Here is a 21,022-nt window from a genome sequence, read left to right on the forward strand (position 1 = left end):
CAACTCACTCTAAGTGGTGGTACCGTCAGGTAACTCTACACAGAGTGACAAGCTAAAATCACATGGTTTCCTGTAACAACACGATGATTTACAAAGATGGGAAGCAGCTCTATAACCAAAGAAACGACACATGTTAGCTTAGTAGGAAGGTGCATCATCTGGATGTATCACATAAAGGCTTAGTATTATCTCATTTTTTTCCTCAGATAATGGCAGTAGGAAGTTTGCAACAGACCAGTCTCAGCTTCAGTGTCTTGACTAAGTTGTCTAACATTGGGCTGTGTTGCTCCTGATGAGATAATCAAGAATGAAATTAATGATGGATGGATGAACGTAAGACTGAGAACTACTTCCAATAAAGTTTTACATTCTTCAACTAACCTTTTTCAGAGATGAATGAAGCAACAGTTCAGGTGACTCTCCAAGTTCTCCTACTTGTGATGGTTGCTGGTGGACCAATGCCTCTTAAAAGTAGGTTTTTATGTACCCATAACACTCGTTTCCCTATGGTTCTTTGCTTAAGCACCGACATATCCTGGATACTGAAATGAATTCATGTCAGTGTTCAGTATAATCACTCTTTGGTTTAGGCTGATGATGTTTTGAACAGTATAACAACACTGTTAATACAAGTAATGTTAATAAGTCGACAGTGTCATTGCTAGTTCATAAAGGCGCAAACCTAGTTTATAGAGCTGTGAACTTCATTTAAGACTTAATGAAAGTAACAAAAAAATGCAAATTATTCTCGAAACTAAGAAGTGTTCTCTTGCTTGAACGTATTTCTTCTTTTGATATAGATAAGAGTAGCACAGGTGTGGAAGCCGAGGTTGTGAGTGCTGTATTAGAAGCCATCTCACAACATGATTATTTCATTATCATAGTAATGAAAGCACGTTCCATGGTAGGTAATCTGGCTGTTATCATCACAGTCTCTTCATTTTGAGACCACAGAGCGATTTGATTGAGTTACAGGTAGCACATCTCTTGTGAGTAGTTAATGATGGTTATATTTAATAATTATATTTCCAAAATTCTTATTTGTGCTGAATTATTTGGACTACATAAACCCTCAATTGCTGACAAATAAAAAATATGTGGAATAAAACATTATTGACGTCAGGTAGTTGGGTGTTCGAAGGGAATCTCAACTCCAGAAAGAATAGGACAACGAGCGTTGATGTGAACAGCATCTTTATTACAAACGTTTCAACATTTAAAATGTCATTATCAGTGATCTAAAAGGGGAAACAAAAAAATCAAGTCAAAACATCAATAAACAGTCACAATACTGTGTAAGTAAAAAAAAAAAACACAGAGACACAGGGCCCAGATAAACATGAAGAAAAAAAAAGGGGGGGGAATGGGAAAGAATATATATATATCTATCTATCTATCTATATACCTAGGCTGCTTCCCCCAAGAAAAGGGAGGTAGCCGAGACAGGACGACTCACTCTCCATTTACCCATCCATTCAAACACATTCATTCGCATCTTAGCTCCAAAGGGGAGAACGGACAGATCCCCCGGGGAATATTCTCCCGCATTTGGTCTGATCAGCTAGTCAGGTCAGGTGCGGGTAAGGGGATGGGTCTGTTATGATGTGGCAGGGGTAAACCAGTTCTGCTGTCGGGCCCTGCTGCGGATGTCACTGATTGCATTGCGCAATTGACCTTTGTGCGGTGTGGTGCGGTGAGGATCTGTCTGTTCTCCCCTTTGGGGCTAAGATGCAAATGAATGCGTTTGAATGGATGAGTAAATGGGGAGTGTGTCGTCCTGTCTCGGCTACCTCCCTTTCCTTGGGGGAAGCAGCCTAGGTATACTTCCCTGCTGTACCCTTTCAAGCACTTCACCCTCCAAACCTCCATCCTTACTCATCACACTACCCAAGTACTTAAACGTACTCACATTTTCCAATTCCTCACCATCCAACCTCGCTGTACGTTCACTGACTTCACCTCTCTCAAAGACCATCACTTTACTCTTCCCTACATTCACCTTTAGAGTCCCTTTCTTACACACTCTCCCAAACTCATCCACCAAACCTTGCAGCTCCCCTTCGTCTTCATTCAATAACACAGTATCATCTGCAAACAACAGTACAGGGAGTTTCCAAACACTATCCTCTCTCACCAGGGCCACTTCAACATCCACTACCCTACCTTGTACCTCTTTTATTACCCCATCCATGTACAGATTGAACAACCATGGAGACATGACACATCCCTGTTTCAACCCAACCTCCAAAGAGAAAAATTCACTTAGTTCACCATCCACACGCACTGCATCCTTAGCACCATCATACATACTCTTCACAGCATTCAACAACTTCCCATCTACACCTTATATTCTTAATACTTTCCACAATCCTTGTCTATCCACCCTGTCATATGCTTTCCCCAAATCCATGAAAGCCGCATACAACTTCTTTCCCTTCTCTAGAAACTTTTCCACTAAAGATCTAAGAATGAATATTTGATCTACACAACCTCTTCCCTTCCTAAAGCCTCCCTGTTCTTCTCCAACTAATTCCTCTGTTCTTTCTCTAACTCTGTCATAATATATTTACATAATATGTACAAAAAGTGAAGGACCTCGCCCAACCGACCACCATCGACTGCAAGTGCCCAGTACCTTTCTATATTGCACACTTGCACTCATCAGCTGACGACTGTCAGGCGAGGAGCCGGGTTTAATGTAGGAGACATCAATATTAGAAATAGATCAGTGAGAAGGAGGAACTATTTCAAGTATGTCAACTGTGAACCCTAATTAATAGTACAATATATACATATTTACAGTCGATAAAAATCATACCCATACAGTAAAAAATTCACATCACTGATCAGTCCGGTCTCTCTCAAGAAAGCCATCAATTTATGTCATAACAATGTCCCCATCACCCAGGATGGTGGAAAGGATGAAGGAGACGTCTGCTGCGCACCAGAAATTTATAAGTGATGCGCGTTCACGAATAAATCGCCGACAGCGCAGGATGATATGACTGATAGATAACACCGCATCACAGACGTGACAGTGCAGTGGGAATCATCTTTCCATATAAGATTTCATGTGCATTAGGATGGTGGCATTAAGCCACAAACGAGCCAACAATTTTTCTTGCAGGTGACTGGGATGGTTGGCAGTGTCCCAGTCGCCCAGGTATGGCTTGCATGTTGGAATATTTAGTCTGGTTCACTGACCTTGCCACAGAAGATTTATTGATTTCTTTCCGAGAAAGAGACTCGACCGTAGATCACGAGGAACGTCCCAAGTCTTCTCGAACTCCGCAGCCGACTTTGCAAGTAAGTCAGCCTGCTCATTGCCGTAGATACGACAATGACCAGGCACCCAGATCAGCGTGAATGACTTGTTGCATGAATGCAGTTTATTAACAATGCAGCCCTGGATCTCATTAGAATCCGTAGTGCAAGAAGCAATCGCCTGAAGGGATGATTTTAAATCTGAAAATATGACAAATGAGTCATGCCTAGAATTTAAAGCATAGTCTATGGCTTTGCCAATAGCAAAAAGTTCGGGGGTAAACACAGATATATGAGTCGGCAACCAATACATGAGGACACATTCTGTCGACCATACACTTGCACCCACACATTCACTCGACTTCGAACCATCAGTGTACAATTGGTGGGACCCCAAGTGATCACGATGATGTTACGAAACAAGTGGTGGCCCTCCGCCTCCGGTGCCTTGGCCTTTGGTGCTGGGAGCCATGTTACATCAACAGTAAAGCTGGGTGGCACCCAAGTCACTATATTTTTTAACACCAACTTGTCATAGTCACTGGGGTCCACACCAAGCTCCTGAGTCAGTAAGTGGAGGCGAATGGCAAGTGACCAACGCACCCCCCGCATGAGGTGGTGATATTGACGCAGGAGTGTACAGGCCATATTGCCGATATTACTTTTCCTTAATGTTTGTATACCGTATGATTAGTCCAGGTGGTCACAGCGAATACATAGGGAAGGCACATTCTCCTCCACTTCAATATGAGCTACACGGGTACACCAGATGGCTCCAAGACACATTCACAAACATTTATTCTGCAACACATCCAATCCGTTCAGAGTGGCATCGGATCCCGAGCCATACACTTGTGCGTCATAGTCTAGCTTTGGTCGAATAAGGGACTTATACACCATTGATAAAGATTTTCTGTTGGCACCCCATGTAGTACCCACTAGGTACTTGAGGACATTTAAAGGTTTATCACAACGAGCAATCAAATTATTAACATGAATTTTGAAGTTCAAACGACGATCAAAATGTATTCCCCAAAACTTTACAGAATTTTGAAAAGCTACCGCCAGATTATCAAAAGTTAAGCACAAATTAGGTACGTTACGAGTCGTAAAAACTACAGCGGCACACTTAGGGATGGAAAACTTAAATCCCCACTGCAAGGCCCATTGGTGGACGGAATCAAGGGCTTGAATCCGCCCAGCCGAAAACTGTGCATTATGGGAGGAGTGCCATATTGCACAGTCGTCAGCGTAGAGCGAGTATTTAAGATTCCTGGGGATGGGAGCTGATGACAGAATATCATTGATCATAATGCTAAATAAAGTAGGACTAAGCACTCTTCCCTGCGGCACCCCGTTTTCCTGGATAAGAATATCCGATGTTACATTATGGGGCAGTTTGACAGAGAAAGTCCTGTCCCTTAAGAAATTTGAAATAAAGAATAGGCAAATTTCCTCTTAAACCATAAGCAGAGAGCTTAATTAGTATACCATGTCACCATGTCATGTCATAGGCTTTATGGATGTCCAAGAACATCCCTATCATGAATTTTTTATTGGCAAATGCCTCTGAAATATAATGCTCCAAATTCATTAAATGATCTAGTGAACTTTTGTATTTACGGAAGCCACATTGTTGATCATATAACAAATTATTCGACCCTAAAACAAAAAGAAGCCTATTGTTTACCATTCGTTCCATGACCTTACATAGACAAGAAGTCAACACAATAGGAAGAAATGAAGTGGGATTCATAAGACGACCAGCCTCTTTGGGTATCGGTATGACGTGTGCAAAATGCCATGAGTTTGGGAACGTTCGAGACGCCCAAATCTCATTGTACAATGCTAACATCTTAATCAGGTTGTCCTGATTAAGATGCTGGATCATACCGTACATGATGGTGTCTGGTCCAGGGCTGGTGTCTTTACAGGATTTAAGGGCAAGGAGCAGTTCATCTAGCATAAACTCTTGGTTGTACTGGGAGTCTACGTCTTCTGTGGCAAAGTCTATTAATTGTAGCTCAGCGTTTATGATGTTGGAAACTCTGGTAATAATTGGCTGAGCTACTTACATGAGAAAAACTGGCCAGGATGTTAAGAACGTCCACGGGATCGTCATAGATGTTATTTTTAACCTATAGGGTGATGACAGGGAAGTATGGGCCTTTATTATTTGATATTCTTATAGTGGACCACACTTTACTTAATGGTGTAGTACGAATCACCGTGGACACAAAGGACTGCCAGGAGTCACGTTTGGCCCTTATTATTCTCCTTGCCTCGGCCCGTGCCTATTTGTATGCAATACAATTTTCCTTAGTGGGCTGACTATCAAAAATCCTTTATCTTCTGTTGCGTGTCCTTAATGCTTGTTGGCAATCCGGCGTCCACCAATGTGCTCTATGCTTCGCATGAACTGTAGAAGCCTTGGGAATATCAGCCTCAGCTGCATGTACTATGGATTTGGTAAAATTGTCGACCTTAACATCTATGGTCACCCCAGATATATCTAAATTGGCGATCCTTGGGAAGGATCCCCAATCTGCTTTCTTATAGTTAAATTTTGGAGATGGAGGGTCCAAAACGATGTTGCGTGTATAAGAAAGACAGATGGGTAAATGATCACTTCCCAAGGAGTCGTCATAAGAGTCCCACGAGAAGTCTTGATGTATACCAGGGGAGGCCAAGGATAAGTCAATTGCCGAAAAGTTACCAGTACGATCATCTACACGAGTCGCTCTACCTTCATTCAGAAGACAGAGGTTGGACCGTAATATTAGGTCGGCCATTTGCTCCTCACGACCATCAATCCTCAAGCTACCCCACTGATAGTGATGGGCATTAAAGTCGCCCAACACTAACTTATTCCCAGGAAGATGTTCAAATATTGAATTTAAAGCATCACTATCAATGAGGCCATGTGGAGGACAGTACAGAGAGCAAATAGAAAGATATGTGTTATTAAATTTTACTCTGGACGTGACAGCTTCCAGAGCAGAATTTAGAATCACTTCCGTTTGTGGGTGTGATATGTGGGTGTATATGGCAACTCTGTGACCTTCATATCTTCTATCCAAGAGGTAGTGTTTGATCTGTGGAGGATCAGGATGATCCTCCAGGCACGTCTCCTGTAAACAAACAACGTCTGGCTTGTGTATGGAAAGCAAGAATGCTATATTGTGTAATTTATTCCCAAAGCCTCTACAATTCCACTGTAAAGCAGTGAATGCGATGGTTTAAGATATACGAGGGTGGCCAGTGCTCTTAGTTTTTTTATACCGCCCGTCAACAGGCGAGTGGCTACCGGGGGACCTTTCTCGGTGCTTGCTGACGGAAACCTCCATATTTTCGTCCATAACAAGGCTTCCAGACTCCACCGAGGAAGAGCTATACTTTCTCTCCCTCGCTGGACCAGGAGCAGGAAGAACATGAGGACGTTATTGTTTGGTGAGGGTGATCAGATTAATCTTATCAGACTTGTCGGACTTCGATTTTGGTCGCACCGACTGCGAAGGAGCAGCGGCAGCCTGAGAGTAGGAAGTAGCAATAGGGATGTCCGTAACAGAGTTGGAACGTACAGGGGGTCTAGACTGAGAGGTAGGGCGAGTGGCATGAGGAGCGAAGGTAAGGTCAGTCTGTGTCTCCATGGTGCACATCACGGGACGGGACACAACCGCCGATGCATAGGAGGTATTAGGCTTGGGAATTGCATACAACTCCACCTTCTTCCTAGCATCATAGAATTAAATGCCCTCTGTCGCTTTCACTGTGCAGACATCCTTCTCCTCCTTCCACTTCCGACAAACCCTCGAGGAAGTGGATGTGAGCATCCTTGCAGTGAAAGCAGCACTCAGTCTCGGATGTACAGTCGTCAGCAGAGTGACCTACAGCCACGCACTTGCCACACACAAAGTTGGAAGCCTGACAAGTCTTTTTGTGGTGTCCATAGAGCTGACATTTTCCACAACGAAGGGGATTGGAAATGTATGGTCTCATATTGATAATTTCGTATCCTACTTTCACATTAGTAGGAAGAGATACTTTTCCAAATGTCAAGATTACTGTGGCTGTCTTCGTCCTTTTACCTTCCAGAAAACGAGTTATAAAGTGGGCATCTATTACATCTTGCTGAGTAAGTTCACGGATGATGTTGTCCTCTTCCATTACCATGAGGTCCCTGCAGGTGATAACACCTTTGCAGGAATTCATGGAATAAGGGATCCTCGGCTCAACATCATAACAATGAAATTTGCTCAACTTCATCAAATCCTTAACCTGGGACGAGTTTGCAGTCTTTACGAGAAGATCTCTGCTGGCAAGTTTTTTCACCTGTTCCACTTCTCCTGCACATCCATCAATCACCTTCTTGATAAGGAAGGGACTGAAGCTGGACAGGGGAGTAGAATCAACCACGTGCTGCAAAACAAAACAGGCGTTTTTTTAAGTCAATGTCTAGTGGAGGGCATGTCCAGGGCCTTTCAGTCTGGGGACTGTCTGTCCATTGAACAGTCGAGTCATCAGGACCACATTCCCCCCTGAAAGGGGAGGAGGCAGTAGGGGTGTCCGCCATAGTAACCACTTCCCTCAAAGGGGGAAGTGGGAAGGAGAAGAAGAAACAAACAAGGGACAAAAAAACTGGGCAAGGCACCTAAGGCTAAGATTGCCCTTTCAAACCACTCCAGGGAGGCCCGACCGTGTTGATTCACTCCCCATAGCGATCAGTGAGGGGGACCCTCCGTGGGCGAGTAAGTAAAGGTAATCTTAGTAAATAGATATAGACACCTACTATAATTCTAGGAATGGTATTAGTGCTAGCTAGCCTAACTTTAACAGAGCTAATGCAAACACAAAACTACTGCCAGTGAAGCAACCCTGCAGCTAGAGGATAGATCAGCACACGTCTGCTTTCTCCACAGCCATCCATGAAAAGTCCCTCGGAATGCATATATACATATATATATATATTTTTTTTTTGCCTATCGACCATTGAGGCCGGAGCCCCTGGTCATTAAGGCAAAATTATATATATATATGTATATACATTGACACATATATACATATATATATATATATACGAGGAATGCATACTAAAACAGTTACGTAACATAGAGAGATACTGCAGACGTAGTGTTATTTGGAGAAGGATTATGGGTCATTACATACATTAACCCGCCCCATCCCGACCACTTTTTGACCACTGGTACCCCCCAATCCCGACCATTTTTCGACCCTTTTTTTTTTTTTTTGCTGAAACTTTCGCTTTTGGTCAGAAACAATGGTCAGTGGCAAAGAAATTGTTCCCCAGGGTCCATAATTACCCTAACCAGGTATGCCTTGGTCCCACCTGGCCCCGTGTTCTCCGTAGGCGGTCTGAGCCTCTAACGTTTTCTATGGTATTATAAGTCTGGGAAACCAATGAAAGTAAGTAGATATGCATTTATTACAAACATAAAAACATGTGATAAAAGAGTATATTGGATTTTATACAAAAATAGAGCAGAAATAAGCATTGTACCATCGTGCGAAACGAGCAAAATCGGGCAACTTGGTCACGATGAATCGCTAACATTCTAAAATCATGATACATATCATTTTTTTTACTTACAAAATACTTCTACAATAACATTATACCATTTTACATTTTATTGAACTGTTTTTATGTATTCACAGGCCTTTCGATAACATTTAGCGTAATGTTAGCGCATATTTACGTAGTGAATGAACTCGCTGTGACTGTTGTTTCAACTCGTATTGTGTTTTTTCTACTTACATAATACTTCCCTAATAACATTATACACTTTTCAACTTTATAGAACTGTTTTGAGATAATTTCAGGCCTTATGTAAATATTTAGCGTAATAATAGCGCATAATAACACACGGTGAAGTCGCTATGACTACTATTTCAACTTACAACCTATTTTTGTACTTATATAATAATTCTCCACTAACATTGCACATGTTTACACTTGATATAATTGATATCACATAATTTCAGACCTTACGATTCAACTGAGCGTCATATTAGGGCGTACTTACACAGTGAGTGTTATCGCGATATCATTTGTTTCATCTTACACTAGTATTCAACTTGTAAATTACCTTACTACTAACATTACAACAAATTCCACTTTATATAATTCCTATCACATACTTACTGACCAGAATGTTCTACTGAGCATAATATTTTCGCAGATTTACACAGTAGGTGTACTCGTAACATCAATTATTACAACTTACACTATTTTTCAACTTATACGTTTTATTCATGCTAACATTACACCCGTTTCCACTTTATATTCTTGCTATCACATATTTACTGACCAGAGTGTTATACTGAGCGTCATATTTTCGCAGATTTATACAGTGGGTGTAGTTTTCATATCACTTCGTTCAACTTACACTATTTCTCAACTTATACATTACTTTCCTGCAAACGTTACACCCGTTTCAAGTTTATATAAGACTTGGCACATACTCACTGGCCTTACCATTATACTGAGCGTCATATCGCCATCCCACACAGTTTCAGTAGTGTAGGAAGTTATGGTACTCTCTGAAACATGGCTGAAGGCACAAGGCAACATTGGTGGTGGTGGGGGAGGTGGAGAGCGGCGCCTTTCATCACTCGCACTTCTCTTCCCTCCCCCTTTTCCTTTACCCTTTCCCTTCCCTTTCCTTCCTTTCCCCACATCCTGGGGCTGTGTGGAGGAAGTTTGGGAATATTGTATGGCGAAAGACGTGCTGGGGAGTGGCTCCACCTCCTCTCCCCTAGGCCTACGTGCACCACGTGCTCGTGCTGCCTCCCTCACACCACTTCCCTTTCACCCCGCACTCCCACCACACCACTTTCGTCTTCCCCAGACAAAACACTAGGCCATACTTTATTTGCCTTCTCGCCACACCTTCTGATCCTCGGGGTGAGATTTTTTCCTTCCCCAACCACGAGGCAACATCACGTCCTAAGCCGCCGTCATCGTCATCGTCCTCATCCTTGTCCTCATCAGAATCTCTCTCTAGGGGATGGAGAGAGGTCCATGCAGGTGTTTTGGGTGCAGGCTGGCCTTCCCTTGCCTTACGATATGTGACATACCGCTTTTTCCGGGGCGAAGGGACCTCCTCATCACTGCTTGTTATTTCCTCCTCAGGCTGCACATAATCTCGATCCACCACATCATCATCAAGTGGAGAATCACTATCTCCAGTGAAGGCATCCAGGGCGGATTGTATTTCGTCGTCTGAGAGACCTTTACGCGCCATGTCTGACCTGGGTCACTGCTAACAGGTGAGTGACCGAGACAAGGGTGAGCGCAGGTCACGCGGGGTCTGGGACGCTGCCTGCCTGGGGGCAGGTAGGGAAGGCTTGGGTACGTGGGCGAATCGAAAATCTCGCACGAATTTTGAAAATTGTGGAAATTATGAACCTTGCAATTGCAGGACGTTGAAGTACGTCAACGGGATTGGCAGTGACATAACGTGAGGACGTGGAAGTACGTCGACGGGACGCCACGGGTTAATTCTAGCAATGTTAATATTAGATGAAGAAGCTAATATTTTAAAATACTATTTTTTTATATGATATAACAATATTCACAATGGTTTCTTCCTGCTGAGTGAGGAGGGGACCCATGTCTTCGGCCTGTCCTGCTCGACTGACCCATATGTTCGTCTGTCCTAAAATGCCAGGCTTGTGCTACCAATATTCCTGGCCTGGCAACCTGGGCAAGTGAAACAGTAAACAACAGACGAACGAAGGTCTGTCGGAACAGGGACTTCAAAGTGAAAAAAATGAGCCAATTTTGAATGCATTACTTCGTATAATCATAGTCAGTTTGAGGATAAATCGAACAAGGCTGTGAATTAAACGGTTTTTCATTTGAACTGAAGTATCACCCAAGTAGGGCAACCTAAGATAAAATATCTTCTTAGTAGAGATTGGTTGTTTAGGCATGTAATGGATGTTAAGAAAATTTCTTTGAAGACGATAGAAGTTATCATTTTAGCCATTACTTACAAACTGTATTCAAAGAAAATTAATGTATTCAAAGAACTTTTGGCCGTTTGTGTTAAGGATGGCTTATTCATTTTCAATAACGAACTCTACAGATTAATAATGTTGCTGTGGGATCACCCCTTGGACCTACTTTTGCCAACATCTGTTTATGTTATTTTGATGAATTATGACTAAGTGATTGTCCAAGCAATATTAAACCATGGATGTACCGAAAGTATCTTGATGATACGTTTGTCATATTTAGAGAGAAAAGCAGTGTTCAGAATTTTTTACACTATATTAACACTCGCCATGATAAACAATTCACGATTGAAACCGAGTCCAGCGGTTGTCTCCCATTTTTAAATATCCTGATTAGGAGAGATAATGGTACTTTCCTGTGTTCTGTGTTCCGTAAGCCTACTTTCTCAGATTTGGGTAGCAGTTTTTTCACTTATTGTAGTAAAATGTTTAAAATCAATGCTGTTAAGACCTTGTTGCATAGGGTATTTTATCTCTTATCTACATATTCTCTATTCCATGACGAGATTTGCTTCGTACAAAAATATTTTGTAAATAATGGCTACAGCGATAACTTGTTCTATCTTCTTATATGGAATTTCCTTAACAACCATTATATACCTGCAAAACAAATCTCTACTGCTAGTAAGGAGTTATTTTATCTTAGTGTACCCTACTTAGGTGATATTTCGGTTCAAATGAAAAACCGTTTAATTCACAGCCTTGTTAAATTTTTTCCTCAAATTGTCCAAGACTATACTAAGTCATTCGTTCAAAACTGGCTCATTTTCTCACGTTAAAGACCCTCCTGCAGACCTACGTTCCGATGTTGATTATTATTTCACTTGCCCAGGTTGCCAGGCCGGGTATATTGGCAGCACAATCCGTGCTTTCAAGGTTAGGACACACCATCCTATGGGTCAGTCGAGCAGTACAGGCCGAAGACTCTGGACCCCTCCTCACTCAGCAGTAAGAGGCCATTGTGAATATTGTGATATCATACTTAAATAAAGAGTATTTTAAAATATTAACTTCTTCTTCAGATATTAAGATTGCTAGAATCAATGTATATAAGACCCATATTCCATCTCTATATATAACACAATGTCTGGAGTACCTCTTTATGTTACATTACTGTTTTAGCATCGTTTCACATCCCCCTTTTTTATCTTCTTCGTATTCAGATCGTGTCTGTGTGTGTTTTTTTTTTCACGTACACAGTATCGTGGCTGATTTTTATGCCCGTATTATTAACCTTTTCCTTCACTAAATTGGTATTCTGAAAAAAAATCCTTCTCTTTCTGAGCTGCTTGGAGGGCAGGATCTTGCCTTGGAGCAGCTGCAGTTATTGGAAGTTGACGGAATCATTTGACCCGTCTCTTCAAAAATCCCTTCGCAATTTTTGTCCGTTCTTGTGTAGTTTATTGTCTTAAATATTATTAAAAAAATCGATGAAAACTGCTGTGCAATATTATTAATACGATTTACAACGATATACTGATTTTTAAAGTGCTATTTGTATCTCTTTAAAAGTGTTACCCATGTGCTGAATGTTTAGTCAGATATAAACAGAGCAGACGACGTACTACCTCCGATATTCATCCAGTCTTATGATTATGATCTGACACTGACAAATCTTACATATTATGGCCAGGGTCGCACGAGGATTTTTTTTTTTTTTTCAAGAAGTATTTTGTTTGTTAATTTGGCAGGAAAAGGAAACTCTGCCATCAAGGTCACACGACTCGTTCGGCTCATGTCTTCCAACTGGAAAAAACAAGTGAGCACCGCCATGCCAGTAAATGAAACGGACGTTAACAAGCCATTCTTACATTTACGAATATCAACATTAAAGATAATAATATTCCTCGAATATAGGTTATTTTAAGAATATTGTCTTGAGGAGTGAACACTGCTGTGGTGCTGGTCAGAATAGTATTTATGACTGAATACAAATCAACAGTATGGCTGTGGTGGTGACCTCCCACATCTCAAATTTGTCGTGCTTTCATTATCCAGCACGAGATATGCGTGTTTTGATGTATTAGTTTTTAATACATAAGAGAAGGAGTCTTTCTGGAATGATATTGATGAGTGTCTGCAGAGTTTTGGAGCGAATGTGAATGTGGTAATGATGGGAGATCTGAATGCTAAAGTGGGAAATATAGCAGTTGAAAGTGTACTTGGTATGCATGGTGTGCCTGGAAGAAGTGAAAATGGGGAACTAATGATAGGGATGTGTGTTGAGCGACAGATGGTGATTGGGAATACGCTGTTTGAGAAGAAAGATTTTTATAAGTATACATGGGTGAGACAGGAGGGTGGAAGGGTTTTTGATAGAGCTTTGATGGACTATGTGGTTGTGTCTAGGAATGTAATAGGAAGATTGTTGGATGTGAGAGTTCTGAGAGGGAAGGGTGGAGGTATGTCTGATCACTACCTGGTGGAGGGAAAGTTAAGAGTAGGTAAGAGAAGGGTGAGAGTTAGGAGGGTTAGGTGTGGCAGGGAGGTTTTGAAAGTGAGTGAGTTGGATAAAAGAGAGAAAAAGATAGAGTATCAGGAGAAATTGAAAGATGAGTGGAACGCAGTGAAAGATCAAGAAAATGGCAGTGTGGAGGAGGAATGGCAGTTGTTTAAGAGTGCTGTGGTGGGGCATGCAGACGTGTGGGTGGTGGTGTAAGAAAAGGAAGTGAATGGTGGTGTGAGGAAGTATGACTGTGGCTGAGAAGAGACGTGCATATGAAGTGTGGCTGCAGAGGAAGGATGAGGTGTCATATGAGAGGTATAAGGAAAAGAGGAATAGGGCGACAAGGGCTCTGCGTGATGCTAAAGTGGCAGCAGATGAGAGTTGGGGTAGGTGGCTGACTGAGAGTTTTCAACAGAATAAGAAAATGTTCTGGAAGGAGGTGAAAAGGGTGCGAAAGAGAGAGTCTGGGAAGGAAGAGCGAGTAAAAGCAGAGGATGGAAGGATGTTAATTGAGATGGATCCAGTAAGGAAGAGATGGGCAGAGTATTTTGAAAGATTGTTAAATGTAGAGGAGGAGAGGGAGGCTGAGATTGTGGCGGATGGAAGGGTGCAAGGAATGTGTTGCGAGAGTTGAATGATTCTTTGATCATGAAGGAGGAAGTGGAAAAGGCAGCAAAGGTGATGAAAACGGGGAAAGCTGCAGGTATGGATGAATGTGCTGTGGAATGCCTGAAGGGTGGTGGGGTGACTATTGTTGACTGGTTAGTAAGATTGTTGAATGTGTGCTTTGTGAAAGGTATGGTGCCAACTGACTGGGCAAGTGTTTGTGTGGTCCTGTTGTATAAAGACAAGGGTGATAAGTATGAATGTACTAGCTTTAGGGGTATGAGTCTGTTGAGTGTTGTAGGTAAGGTTTATGGTAGAGTGTTAATTGTGAGAGTTAGAGAGGGTACAAAGGGAGTGATTGGTGATTGTGAGAGTTAGAGAGGGTACAAAGGGAGTGATTGGTGATTGTGAGAGTTAGAGAGGGTACAAAGGGAGTGATTGGTGATTGTGAGAGTTAGAGAGGGTACAAAGGGAGTGATTGGTGATTGTGAGAGTTAGAGAGGGTACAAAGGGAGTGATTGGTGATTGTGAGAGTTAGAGAGGGTACAAAGGGAGTGATTGGTGATTGTGAGAGTTAGAGAGGGTACAAAGGGAGTGATTGGTGATTGTGAGAGTTAGAGAGGGTACAAAGGGAGTGATTGGTGATTGTGAGAGTTAGAGAGGGTACAAAGGGAGTGATTGGTGATGAGCAGTGTGGCTTTAGGAGAGGGATGGGATGCGTGGATCAGATGTTTGCTGTGAGACAAGTGTGTGAAAAGTATTTAGCGAAAGGCAAGGATGTGTTTTGGGCATTCATGGATTTAGAGAAAACGTATGATAGAACTGATAGGAAGGCTTTGTGGACTGTTTTAAGATTGTATGGACTTGATGGTAGGTTACTAAAAGGGGTGAAAAGTTTTTACGTAAATAGTACAGCGTGAGTAAGAGTGGGAAATGCTGTGAGTGATTGGTTTCTCATGAGAGTGGGGCTGCGACACGGATGTGTGATGTTGCCTTGGTTGTTTAATATTTATATGGATGGTGTTGTAAGGGAGGTGAATGCAAGAGTTTTAGGTGATGGTCTGAGTCTGGTGAATGTTGATGGTGGAGAGTGGAATCTGAAGCAGCTGCTGTTTGCAGATGATAATGCACTGGTGGCTGATTCAGAGGAGAGATTGAGACAGTTGGTGAGGAGTTTGGAAGGGTGTGTGAAAGGAGGAAATTGAAGGTAAATGACAATAAGAGTAAAGTGATGAAGTGTACGAGGTTGGTAGATGGTAGGGGGATGAATATAGATTTGATTGGCGAGTTGCTTGAGGAGGTAGAGTGTTTTAAATATTTAGGGTCACATGTTGCTATGGATTGAATAGATGCAGAAGTAAAGTTTAAAATGAATGGAGTAGGAAAGGTGCTGGGAGGAATGAAAAAAAGTGTTTAGATGTCGTTCACTTAGAATGGATGTAAAGAGAAGGCTGTATGAGGGTGTTGTGGTACCGACTGCGTTATATGGGGCTGAAACATGAAATATGAGTGTAGCAGAGGGGAAAAGTTTGAATGTAATTGAGATGAGTTGTCTGAGGAGTATGTGTGGAGTGACGCATATGGATCGAGTGTGAAATGATGAAGTGCGAAGGAGAACTGGAGTTGTTCGGGAGATGGCTGGTAGAGTTGAGCAGAGGGTGTTGCGATGGTTTGGCCATATGGAAAGAATGGATAATGAGAGATTGGTGAAAAAGATAACTAGATCTGATGTGAGAGGTGTAAGGCTGAGAGGAAGACCACGAATAGGATGGACAGATAGAGTGAAGAGAGCGCTGGATGCGAGAGGGATGTCTGTTGAGCAAGGAAGAGTGGCTATGTGTGACAGAAATAAATGGAGAGAAATTGTGAATAAATGATGACGCAGCCCTGAGGGGATATTTTCCCGCATTTGGTCTGATTAGCTAATCATGTCAGGTGCGGGTAAGGGGATGGGTCTCTTATGATGTGGCAGGGGTAAACCAGCTCTGCTGTCAGGCCGTGCTGCGGATGTCACTGATTGCACTGCGCAGTTGACCCTTGTGTGGTGGGGTGCGGTGAGGATCTGTTCCTTCTCCCCTTTGGGGCTAAGATGCGAATGACTGTGTTTGAATGGATGAGTAAATGAGGAGTGTGTCGTACTGTCTCGGCTACCTCCTTTTCCTTGGGGGAAGCAGCATAGGTATGTAGATAGATAGATAGTTTTTAATTCTAATGCTCCACTGTACCAGTTATCAGTAGGATGGGTCGTTTCGGGCTTAACAGGGCTACCAACCTGAACATTTTCCATTCCTTTCCAAGGGAATCTGTTTGAAAACCGATGGAAATCAAAACTCCTTCAACGGGAAGGGATTATTTTAAAGCATTTTTTTTACATTCGCCATGATAAGATACAGCTCACGAGTGAAACTGAGTCCAGCAGTTGTCTCCCATTTTTAGATATCCTGGTTAGGAGAGATAATGGTAAATTCCTGTGTTCTGTGTTCCGTAAGCCTACTTTCTCAGATTTGGGTAGCAGTTTTTTCACTTATTGTAGTAAAATGTTTAAAATCAATGCTGTTAAGACCTTGTTGTATAGGACATTTTATATCGCATCTACACATTCTCTATTCCATGACGAGATTTGCTTCCTACAGAAATATTTTGTAAATAATGACCTTAGTGATAACTTGCTCTGTCTTCTTGTAAGGAATTTTCTTAACAACCATTACATGCCTAAACAACCAATCCGGACTGCTAGTAATGAGCTATTTTATCTTAGTGTACCCCACTTGGGTGATATCTCGGTTCAAATGAAAAACCTTTTAATTCACAGCCTTGTTAGGTTTTATTCTCAGATTAACCAAGATTATACTAAGTAATTCGTTCAAAACTGGCTTTTTTTTTTTTCACTTTAAATACCCTGTTCCTACCGACCTACGTTCATCTGTTGATTATTATTTCACTTGCCCAGGTTGCCAGGCCGGGTATATTGGTAGCACAATCCGTGCTTTCAAGGTTAGGACACAGCATCATATGGGTCAGTCGATCAGTACAGGCCGAAGACTCTGGACCCCTCCTCACTCAGCAGTAAGAGGCCATTGTGAATATTGTGCTATTATACTTAAAAAAAGAGTTTTTTAAAATATTAGCCTCTTCATCAAATATTAAGATTGCTAGAATCAATGTATATAATGACCCACAATCCATCTCAAAATAACACTATGTCTGCAGTACCTCTTTATGTTATATATTTCAGTATCGTTTCCCATCCCCCGATAGTGCACCTGGAGCATTGTATAGCCGAGGCTTTTGCCAATCGCGAATTCATGATAGGAATTTTTCTGGATATTCATAAGGCTTATGATATGACCTGGCAAAACGGAATATTACGTAAACTCTACGCTTATGGTTTAAGAGGTAATTTGCCCATTTTCCTTCAGAACTTCCTTACTGACAGAACGTTTTCTGTCAGGTTACCCTGTAATGTAACTTCGGACATATTTGTCCAAGAGAACGGGGTACCACAAGGAAGTGTGCTTAGCCCTACTTTGTTCAGCGTTGCCATTAATGACATTCTGTCATCTGCTTCCGTCCCCAGGACGATTAGATACTCACTCTGTGCTGATGACTGTGCAGTGTGGCACTCTTCCCGCAATGCACAGTCCTTGGCAGAGCAGATTCAACTGGCACTTGAATCTGTTCAGCGTTGGGCCCTGGAGTGGGGATTTAAATTTTCCGTCCCTAAGTGTGTCGGTGTTGTTTATACTCGTAAACTTAACGTACCTCCTTTGCATTTGACTTTAGACAATCAGCCGATACCTTTTCAAAATTCAGTAAGATTCCTGGGTCTACATTTTGACAGTAGGCTCAGTTGGAGAACACATATTAATCATTTGCTTGTTTCTTGTAGTAAAAAAGTAAACGTCCTCAAGTTTCTTCCCGGTAAATCGTGGGGAGCAGACAGAACGTCTTTATTGATGGTGTATAAGTCCCTTATCCGTTCCAAGCTTGACTATGGCTCACAAGTGTATGGGTCGGCATCAGATGCTGTACTCCATAGACTTGATGTGCTTCAGAACGTGTGCTTGCATATATGTCTCGGAGCCCTTCGATGTACTCGTGTGGAGTGGTTGGAAGTGGAGGCTAATGTGCCTCCCCTCCGTTTACGACGTGACCACCTGCTATATTCTTATGGTATCACTACCCACCGTAAATGCTCACTTGGCCTTCCAACTTGTCGGATCCTCCTACAGTGGGAATACCTGCTGTATGCGGCCCTCAAGCCGGTGGCTGTTAGGCTTCACTTCCTCTGTGAGGTGTTAGGGTACGACCTTTCTAATGGGGATCAGGTTTTGACATCAAAAATAGCACTCTGGGAATCTCTTGCTACCACATTTAATACTGACTGGCTCCCCGCTGCAAAGTACAAGGCACCAGAGGTGGAGGTACGACGGTTGTTCCGGATGATCATCATTATACACCTAGCATCATTCCACTTGTACACCGATGGCTCTAAGATGGATGAATGTGTGGGTGCGAGTGTGTGGTCTACAGAGTGCCGCATCCGTTTTCGCTTGTCCCCCCATACGTCTGTATTCACTGCCGAATTATTTGCCATAGATCAAGCTATAGACTTTGCTTTGTGTTCAGATCACGACAGTTTTGTCATTTTTTCGGACTCTAAGTCAGCCCTTCTGGCAATTCATTCATGCAGGACTGATTCACATGAGGTCCTGGGCCGCATTATCAATAAGCTGCACACATGTGCTAAATCCTTCTCTCTGATCTGGGTGCCTGGTCATTGCGGTATTTACGGCAATGAGCAGGCTGACGTACTAGCTAAATTGGTTGTAAAACTCGAGGAGACTTGGGACGTTCCCCGTGAGCTACAGTCTAGTCTCTCTTTCAGAAAGAAATCAATTAATCTTCTGTGGCAAAGTCAGTGGACCGACCTGGCAACTCCATTTGTCAAAAGGACCATATGTGACTGGTCCAGTTCCTCCCGAGAAAACAGATGGGAGGAGGTCGCTTTAGCCCGCCTCCACATGAATTCCACCCTATTGACACATATGTTACCATATATTAACAGACAATTTCCATCGCGTTGTACCACCTGTGACACGGTGTTATCTATTAGTCACATCCTTTTGTACTGCTGTAGGTATGCTGGGGAACGTACTTCTCTGGCTGCCACCACCTGTGACGCGGTGTTATCTATTAGTCACATCCTTTTGTACTGCTGTAGGTATGCTGGGGAACGTACTTCTCTGGCTGCCTACTGTAGGACAAATGCGTTCCCTTTCACACTTGATTCTGTCTTGGGTGATGGGGACTTTGGTGTGGCTAATAAATTAATGACTTTCCTGAAAGAGACCAGATTACTCAGAGAGTTGTGATTTATTTTATGAACTTGGTTGTGGTTTCCTTATTATATATATATATATATATATATATATATATATATATATATATATATATATATATATATATATATATTTGTATATAGGGATATGGTTTCTGTACATATGTAAATACGTCAATACACTTTTATATATTTGTGAACCGCAGGAGGAGGTGACATATATATAAATGTTTTTTTTTTTCTTTTGTTCAGGACCAGTAAATTTGTAATTATTCCTTTTATTGTTTTTTATTTTTTTAATATATCTATTTGATAACTATTTGATTATTTTGTAGTAGCATAGTAATAAGTCTACATGTGATGTATAGATGGAAGTATTTGTCTTGGTACTATCCATGTATACTGATGTATTCTTTATTACTTATTATGTTTCATAATCACGAACAATAACTTAATATTGGTATGAAATAGATGCAAATATTTCATATCATTATTTTGGCTTTCATGATTATCGATTCTTGCTGGCCTAATGCCCCTTCAGGGTGATGGCCATGAAAAAAAAAAAAAAAATCCCCCGCAGGGGGCAAATGTCGCATTTTTCACGTGGAAAAGATGTGGACTGGAGATGTCTAAAAGATGTGGATATCTGATCTCTTTTGATAGTTCGTTTCACGAGAATTTAAACACGTGTAATAGACGTGTTGAAATTCACGAGTAATATCTGGTGGAATAAATCACATGCATGCAAATTAGGAAGGCTCTCTAGAAGCCAAATGGGTAAAAAAATATTTATGTATACATTCACTCCCTAACTCGAACAAGTTCTTCCTATGCTGAATAAAAGTAATAATTTAGCTAGTATAAATTGTCAAATTCATCAATCATCAAAGCACTGTTAGCTTATAAGTCGATTAACTCATATAGACTATAATTTATTCAGCTTGGGAAGAACTTGTGGGATCTAGGGATTGAATGTAAATTATTTTTATCCATTTGATTTCTAGAGAGCCTTCCTAATTTAAATCATATAAACTTGTCTAATGATAGATAAAATAAACAGTCAAGTTTCATCATAATCATCAACGGGTTAATTTTCAATAATGTGCAAACTATATAAATGTCCTGCAAGATTCATATACTGCATACAGTACTGTAACTATAGTTACCATACTGTATGCAGTATATGTACTATACTGTACAGTATAGTTAAGGTATAGTTAATGGTGAACGGAACTCATGAAACTTGTGGTGACTATAAGGTGCAATACATCAATAGTCTGCACAAGATTGGACACTAATGAATATAGGTAAGTTTTAAATTAATATAC

At 41.6% G+C, this 21,022-nt stretch overlaps 1 protein-coding gene across 1 annotated transcript in view; it reads left to right on the plus strand.

Annotated features, from left to right (window-relative positions):
• The first annotated feature begins 392 nt into the window (after window positions 1–392).
• LOC145395654 (glutamate receptor-like) overlaps window positions 393–21,022 on the plus strand; it is an 85,144-nt gene continuing 64,514 nt past the window's right edge. Inside the window, exons 1-2 of the mRNA XM_080269220.1 lie at window positions 393–471; window positions 801–904. Of these exons, the coding sequence (XP_080125346.1) occupies window positions 393–471; window positions 801–904 (183 nt within the window). The remainder of the gene's footprint in view (window positions 472–800; window positions 905–21,022) is intronic.

The sequence above is a fragment of the Coenobita brevimanus genome, chromosome 32 (assembly GCF_032717465.1).
Source record: "Coenobita brevimanus isolate Jiangsu-jjx chromosome 32, ASM3271746v2, whole genome shotgun sequence".
Lineage (NCBI taxonomy): Eukaryota > Metazoa > Arthropoda > Malacostraca > Decapoda > Coenobitidae > Coenobita > Coenobita brevimanus.